At 49.0% G+C, this 8,460-nt stretch overlaps 1 protein-coding gene across 1 annotated transcript; it reads right to left on the reverse strand.

Moving 5' to 3' along the window:
• Positions 1-3,208: 3,208 nt before the first annotated feature.
• On the reverse strand, positions 3,209-4,862 carry LOC120846988 (the record flags this gene model as incomplete). Its single annotated transcript, XM_042291228.1, has 2 exons — positions 3,209-3,229; positions 4,332-4,862. Coding segments are annotated over 2 exons (552 nt in total), but the record flags the coding sequence as incomplete, so codon positions are not given.
• Positions 4,863-8,460: the final 3,598 nt, after the last annotated feature.

Genomic DNA, 8,460 nt, shown 5'->3' on the forward strand with positions numbered 1-8,460 from the left:
GTCTGCTGACCCTTGACATCCGCGTTTCAGTCCGGGTTCATTGCGTAGTAAATATTTCGCTACCGCTTTCTTGTAGCTTTCAAATGCTTGATTGTTGGCTTCTTGTATACGACATTACATTCGTGGCACGTTTGAGACCGATTCTCGCGATCTGCTTGCCTTTCTGCGGCAGCGCGGCTCTGCCGAGCCGAAATAAGTGGGAGGCGTTCACTTGATCGAACGCCGTTTTAGCGAATGAAAACGAGACCACGACGTTTCATCGAATGACTAGCGAATTAGTCTAGTTACATAGACAGCTCGGATTAGCTTTCTTTTGTAATGTGCCGCCTTGTCTGCCGCTGCGAAGCGGCGTAAACGAGGGCTCCGAGTATGTTAGCACGCGTCCCCCCCCCCCCCCCCCCCACACACACACACACACACACTGCGAGCGTCTGGGTTCGAAACTATTAATTGCCAGTTCTAAAGGATGGTACTTACTTGAAGTGGGAGCTGGAATTCTACGAGATACCAGGAGACACTTACTATCGGGCAACGAAGCATGGTGCCTGTGGGGGCGGAGTCTAGGAACGCTATTGATTAATATTGTGGCAGGCGATCAGTTATGATAGCAGACGAAACTTCGACTCGTTTGTTCAAAAGTTCGCGGTGATATTTTATTAGCCCTCGTTACAGCACACCAAGGATCTTAGGCAGTGAAATTCACATCACGCAGGCTCGTCCGTCGTAGTCAAATGAGCGCAGTCGACGATGAGGTGTAATGAGCTACTAAGCTTCACAAGGAAAATGCGCGTGAGAAAGAGTTTTGAGGAAGTCCAAAACACCGATCCAGCAGACGCACGTGCGTACGTTTACTCCGGACTTCATGAACCCGACGGCGCAAGATCAAAGAGCACCGCCGCCATCGCCACCCGGTTTTCTCTGCACTTTGCGCGACGACGGCACTGCAACGGAGGGCATTCGCCTCGGCGTTAACAATCCGCGAAATAGATTAATTTCCCACTCTTGAAGCCATTCCAAATGATAAATGAAAATACCTCGGCGTTGTTGAAAATCTGACGACACAAACAACACAACTGTGCCGCTGGCTGCGTGAGCCTGACACAAGTGTGCCGAGCGCATGCTCGGCACCGTTGTTGCTCGTGAAGGCCTGCTTATTTGTAGTTGAGACGATGATTCCACATCTTTCGTGGTGCTTGCAATAACTTCGAAGGGCAGGGGAACCTTCTCACGAGGACGTTGAAGACACTCAACACCAGAGCCACCAAAGCAATCGCACAAACCGTCGCCATGTTTGCTTCTTCTTCGTCACTCACGGCGCGGTCAACTCGTCGCGAGATGTTTTCTGGCTCGGCTAGATGGAAACCAACAGCGGCAAAGTGGCGTATGGACACACGGCTCTCACATTACGGGCACTATACTCACATACCGCGGTAAACAGGACCGATGCCGGCGAAACGGCAGTCGGCACACCAGCGAAGAAGCCCTCAACGGGAAGCGGCGGCGCAGGCCGACGCAGCCCCCCCTCCCCGTGAGCGTCTGGGTTCGAGATTATTGTTCGCTTTTGCTCCTTGCGGTCGAGGCTAAAAAGAGCACTTCCGGACAAAGGTCCATAGTTGCAGTCTGTCTTCCTCCCCCACTACGTAGATTAGGACATACTGCAAGCGTACAAGTAAGCAAGGCTAAAATACTGGAATCTGATGGAAGTAGATGGCGAGGCATTCATGAAGCGCACAATTACAATCATGGAGCAGAGCGAGCACTGTCAACCTCACTTGCACATAGCAACTTAGTCACTAAATAGCCAACGACGTATCAGGATCGTAAAGAAGAAGCCTTAGGTCCCCCCCTTCCCTCACATTGAAACGGGAGAACCGTTCACCTTCAAACTCGGCCCCAATCTCATATCCCCCAACGCGATAGCCGGCGCACACAGTTGACACATCCACGACGGCGACACTGACAGCCGCTGGAAACGCACGGCCTTCCTCCCACTCGCTCATCCCGCCATATCAGAAACCGGACGAGGTGCCTCGGGAGACAGTCTCCGCGCCCAAAAGTAAAAGTAAGCAAAACCTTTCTCGTGACATGACGCAACGGAAATCGAGCGACGGAGCTCCATCCAGCAAGTCGCGAGCAAGCGCACGGCCGTTCACCCCCAAAGCTGACAACGCGGAAGGAGCTATACTCGATCGCCAGGCCAATGAGCCGCCTGCCTTTTATCACGTGACCTCGCTCTCTGCGCGTAGAAGTACGGACGGGGGAGTGATCACGTGACAAAAGACAGGCGTAGGTTCGGTTCTACTACCACCTAGCTTCCACCGCGCCGCCAGCTCAGGGGTGAACGGCGTGCAGCAGGCTCCGTCGCGGCACGGACCAAGTCGGCGATGCCGCCGGTGCCGCAGGCCGAGTCAGTCAACGAGGAAGCAATATCTTTCGCGTCGTTTGCTCAGGTCTCGAGGTGGCTCGATCGTCCCGCCGGCTCGTCCCGTATTGACTTCGCTCTCTTGGCATATTCGGGAAGAGAGAGCTCCTCCTTGTCCCCGAAGCCTGGAGGCGATCCTGAAGCGGTTCCTTATGAGAACGCCCCGCCGGTCGTACACGGGGAATGGGAGGGTCTTCGCTCGCTGCAGGTCTCGTTCCCGTGGTTGGGCTAGGCCTATATCTATCTGGTCGTCCCGCCTGGCTCAGTCTGCTGCAGCTCACCCTGTCGTCTTCGCAAACGCGCGACAAATTTCCCGTCGCTTTCCGAGAGCCGCGGATGATAGATGTGTTACGTCTTGTCGCGTACCCGACTGAACGCAGCGCGCTCTGAGATCAGGTCGCACGGTTCTCGGAACAGAACCCGAGGGGATTCTTTCCTCGCGTTTCGTAGTTTGTGGGAATATGTATGTTCGTGTGTGTGTGTGTGGGGGGGGGGGGGGAGGGGGGGGGGGGAGGGGTTGAAGTGAATCAAATGTTGCCTTGAGCTCTCTTCCGTTTGACTTGATATTAGCATGTTCTTTTCATTCTTAATTGGCATTATTAGTCTCGCGAATAAAGAATACAGGACCATCTTCCCACTAGTTCAGCCTTACACTTTGTGAGAGCATGGCAGGAAAACACTTGGGGCATGGTCAAACATTTAGTTCATACGGGGTTTTTAGGTTAGTGTAAATGAACGATTTTTTCAAAAGTCAACTCACTGTTCCGCGGGAAAATGCACCTCTACTTAATGAGCGACTTTGGTATGCTTAAAGGAGAAAAAATTATGTTTATACCCGTGCATTTTCTTTAAATTTAATAAAAACCATTAGAGGAAAACAATTCTAGGAAAGCAAGATCGTTTATTTATGTTATAACTATGCGGCACAATCCTTTCATCTCCTGAAAGGGACGCGTTTCTATTGGCTTTGGACGGCTTTAGCTTCCTTCCAATCAATATAAAGTGATTTCAGGCAACCACTTGCGAGTCAATTCGCGGCCACGATATCGCTTTAAGAGCTCTACTCGAGGGGTGTTACTGTGACGGAGCGCGTTATCCGATTCCAATATTTTGGCAGCAGATATTATTTAAAACAAATTAACAATCCACTTAGATTTTAGATATGGTCAATGAACTGATGTTTCACAAGAACGTTTTCATGGACACATCGCACTTTTTCATACAAATATGTTATATCGCTGGCACCTAACCATATCCGTTTAGGCGCCTGCAATGGGAGTTGACAGGCCGACTGTCAACCGAAGGCTCACGCATGCTGCGTTCGTCTGCTCACTGATTGCATACCACTGCCAGCCGAACCTCTTCCTCGAGTGCCTCCGTGACACTCCCGGCGCGGGTAAAACATCACGTGATCAGACACACAGGGGCGCTCTGCTAAGTGAAACGAGCACACTCTGGGCCTTCCCATAAAAAGAGCTCAAGAAAGAGAGAGAGAGAGACAGAAACAGAAAAACAGAGACAAAACAAACGATATACGCTGCGTTAAGCCGGGGTCGCACTGCAGAACCCAGGAATCCTGGGTTTAATCCCAGCCAGCCCCTGCCCGTTTCGATCTAGATGAGCATTGTATCGGCGTGAGGTCGTGTACCACTACTGCGTGGCGCACGTTAAAGAACCCCAGGCTAGCGGTCGTACTGCACTGGCAAAATTTCTCATCTACAGCTGGGAGACGAGTCGCCAGTTGAGGCAGAGTAACTTCATGCTGTATGAATATACAGACAAACACACGAACGCGAGTCACCGCGAGATCCCAGCTTCGAATTTCGCACGGCGATGAGTTCGCGGAGAAAAATTACACTTTCTTCCCGAGGGGAACCATGGGGTGATGCGGTGCATCGCGATCGTTGACGCATGGCAACTGTCCGTTGCCATGCGTGAAGCGTCGTATGCTCATGAACGGGAGTCGAGGAGCGATGAGCCGTTCATCCACCGTGTTCAACTCGGGTAGATGGTCCGGTCGAGGTGGGTAGCGGTAGCCGTAACTCAAGCTCATCGCAGGAACTCGACCCGCGATCAACGAGTCTTTACACGACGCATACAGAACGTAGTCGTTGTAGTCAGTCTTGCTCTTGCCGTCGGCGTTACCGTCGTCGTCGTTGCTGGCGTCAGCGAACTCGTTGCAAAGAACTGACAGTGCGTTGCTCCGATGAGTTTCGTTACGGATGTTGCCGATGCGCGTGAGGTTGTTGTCGAACCAAAGTCTATCACACACCTTGCACCTGTATCCGAAGCTCCGGTACAGGAAGTCACGTTTGAAGCGAGCGTCGGGCAGCGCGTGCTGCTTGGCTCGCGCCGCCGCTTTCGCTGCGCGCTCGCGGTCGCGTGCAGCATCGGGAGCAGCCTCTCGTGGTTGACGTTTACACGCGGCTTCCCGTTCTCGAAGGTCGGGTTCCGCCGCTCGCTTCGTACGTTTACGTTGAACTTCACGGTCCCGAACCTCACGGTTCTGCTGCTCGACGTTCACGAACCAACGCGGCTTCCCGTTCTCGAAGGTCGGGTTCCGCCGCTCGCTTCGTACGTTTACGTTGAAATTCACGGTCCCGAACCTCAGGTTCTGCTGCTCGACGTTCACGAACCAACGCGGCTTCCCGTCTCCTCTCCTTCACTCGAAGGAGAGGAGACTAGAGGAGGAGAGTTGCGCATGCGCGCGCGGTGTGAGTAGAAGCGAACGCACGCGAAGTGCACGCAGCTGGTAGAGAGAGAGAGCGGAGAGAGTAACGCGCAGCTGTTGGAGAGAGGGAAGGACGAGAGTTGCGCATGCGTAGTGTGAGTGCGGACTACGACGCCGCGGGACATAGACCCGAGCAAGAGATGCTCCGCATCTAAAAAACTTGTCACGCGGCGTTCGAACCACGGATATTGCGGTCACTCGTGCTTACAGAATGTCGTTTGTATGATGTAGTGTGACTTCGGCTGTAGGCCTGCTCAGTTTGCGCTCTACTCCACTCTTCGCTGAAACTAGAGAGAGAGAGAGAGATAGAAAGAAAGAGAGAGAGAGGGAGAGCGATAGTTTGCAATTTAATGGCGGATGCCTCCTGAAGCTCATGGGCAAGTTGATCGCAAGTGAGCATGCGTTGCGTTGTCATGGGTCTAGGATAAAAGCGGCTGGAGGGGCAGAGACGCTTGCAGATGATCAACGATCGTGTCACCTCCTCGCAGCTGATATATTGCAGAAGCGGCCCATAAACCATTGCGACCTTCATGTGAAACAGGGGGATGTAACGCGGCCGCAAACCCGTTTTTTCTTTTTTTTTTAATTTTTTTTATGCGTTTGGTTGATTGTGTCGTACAATCCAACAGGCTCTGAGAACTACCACACCACATTCTGTGTTAACACTGCCTTGGCCACGCTAGTACGGCAAAGGGGCAATTTTCTTTTTTCGATGTTACCCAAACAATTTTTGTAATATCTACGACGAAATAAGTCTTAATACTTGTAGGGTATTAGATTTAAAAAAAAAATCTCCAAAAACAATGCTGCCTTATAGAGCTCTTAATCTTGCATTAAAGGATCGAAGAGCGTCTATCAGTTTTTCTTAGCAAAAACAAAAAAAAAAGCATTAGAGAGTAAAGGCCCAGTATTAAGCATTTGTTTTCGTGCTCCGTGTTTCTTCGTGTTTCTTACTCGCGAGTTCATTTTATATTGATAGACATTTTTTTCTTCATTCCTTGTATGCGAAGAACTATCATCACCATCTATCTGTGCCAAGGAATTAAGAACTACAAAGCAAGGCGTAAAAATAACAAAATTCACAAGCAGAGAAAGAATGTATAAAAATCAAAGGAACGATTTGAGGTTCTTTTAAAATCAAACTCTGAAATTCCGGCGAGCAGCTCTATTAATAAACTTCGCGGAACGCCAAAAATTGTGGAAGCGGATCCGTGGAAATCGTTGCAAGTTACCTCGCGCTTCTAAAATAAGACGTATAAATAAAAACGAAAAAAGAAATTACAATATTTTTTTATATACAAGTGTATTTGGTTTTGCTTGTTTTCTGAAACCATATTCTACAACGCAAGAACTGTACGATTTGTTCCGTCATGAGCCCTTATCTGTTATACGCTTCATCACGAACTCATTTTGGAAGGCTGAACTTTCGGTATAATACTGTTTATTTATGTATTTCGTAAATTATTGCAATAATGTTTCGGCAATGTGCTTAGCGTCTTCTAAGCAGAAGTACCGGGTGAAACAAGGAGACGGTAGGCTCTTTAAATCGACCGGAAAATTCGGTTTCTTAACCTATCGCGCTACGACTTTGTGCAGCGTTGCCCACTGATGGTGCATTTTTTTCGTAAAATTTGCAAAGAGCGGACTTACCTGAGGAAAAAGTAAAGAAAGAAAAAGGCTTAGCTCCTATGGAAACTCAGCGACGCCACCGGTCTGCAATCAACACGGCGCCGTTTTGCACGGTAGACAAGAGATGGCGCAAGCGGTCGCGACGCCAACTGCCGTCAACGAACGAGCAGACGACGCCGAGAGCCGGCGTAATTACCAGACAACGAACTGCAGTTCCTTGTTGTTACCGCGCCTGTCTTTTTGTTTCTGCGACTGTCGCCGCCTGCAGAACGCGCGCCGCTTTTGAGTCGAAAAGATCGTCTGCTAAAGAGCCTTTGAGGAATACCTCGGCCGGCTCTCGGCGCCCGTCGCCCGTATGCTCGTTCGTTGGCGGCGTTCGTTGCGCCATCTCTTGTCTACCGTGCAAAACGGCGTCGTGTTGATTGCAGACCGGTGGCGTCGCTGCGTTTCCATAGGAGCTAAGCCTTTTTCTTTCTTTACTTTTTCCTCAGGTAAGTTCGCTCTTTGCAAATTTTACGAAAAAAATGCACCATCTGTGGGCAACGCTGCACAAAGTCGTAGCGCGGTAGGTTAAGAAACCGAATTTTCCGGTCGATTTAAAGAGCCTACCGTCTCCTTGTTTCACCCGGTAGATTGTCTAATCAAAACAGTAATTAAAGTTTTTATTATTATTTTTTAGAAGTATTTCGATGTATTTTCATCACCAATTACATATTTACAGCAGATATCACCATACAAATACTTGGGCGGTTGTATTTCGTCTAACTTGTCTTGAAATATTTATATTCAGTGCAGAACAAGTAATGCCAATCGTATGTTAGGATTCATAAAGCGAAACTTTCTGTCCGTCCCCATGTCTTTAAAGCTACTTCTCTACAAAACTCTTGTTCGCTACAAACTGAAATATTCCACCTCAATTTACATGCCTCGTCAAACATGTTAACACATGCAATGAAGCAATTCAAGATAGATATGTTCGATTTCTACTTACTATCATCGCACGTCCAGCATAACATTTACGAACTGTAAATTAAACCTGCCTAACCTTGCATCGCGTCCCCCCCACCCCTCCTCCTCTACATATCACAACGTCTCGATTGTCTCGATCAACAACACAAGACAGTCATACATCGTGGAAAATGACAACTTTTCACAATTCATTCATACCCCGAACCACGCTTTCTCTGAACCACCTTCCAGATTCGAGAGCAACTTCATTTGAGGACATCGCTTTTAAACTTGGCTTAACAATGACGACATTGTAGTCAATAATTAACATATAAATATTGCATTCTCATGATATTTTTTCTTGTATCGTATTTTCCGTCCTACAGTCCGCACCCGGTGTATAGTCCACAGTTGCCGATTTTGACCGAGGGCGACGGAAACACGGTGACAGTATGACCTCGCCTCATTGTTCCGTTGAAACAGAAAACGAAAGCCCGGTACCAAAAGCCTTGCGTATAGTCCGCAAGGCGCAAAATATTAAATTGTAAAAATGTATAGTTCCGCCGACTATGGACCGTAAAATATGATATCTGCACCTGTGACCCTGTCCCCGTGCATTGCCCCCGTGACTTTTAGGGCATCTTAAATACATTTGTAACGTAATTAGCTAATAATTACAATAATTAATTAATAAACCGCGCAGACAATATCTACAAATACTCACCGAACT

The sequence above is a fragment of the Ixodes scapularis genome, unplaced genomic scaffold (genome assembly GCF_016920785.2).
Source record: "Ixodes scapularis isolate PalLabHiFi unplaced genomic scaffold, ASM1692078v2 PGA_scaffold2__306_contigs__length_199485367, whole genome shotgun sequence".
NCBI lineage: Eukaryota > Metazoa > Arthropoda > Arachnida > Ixodida > Ixodidae > Ixodes > Ixodes scapularis.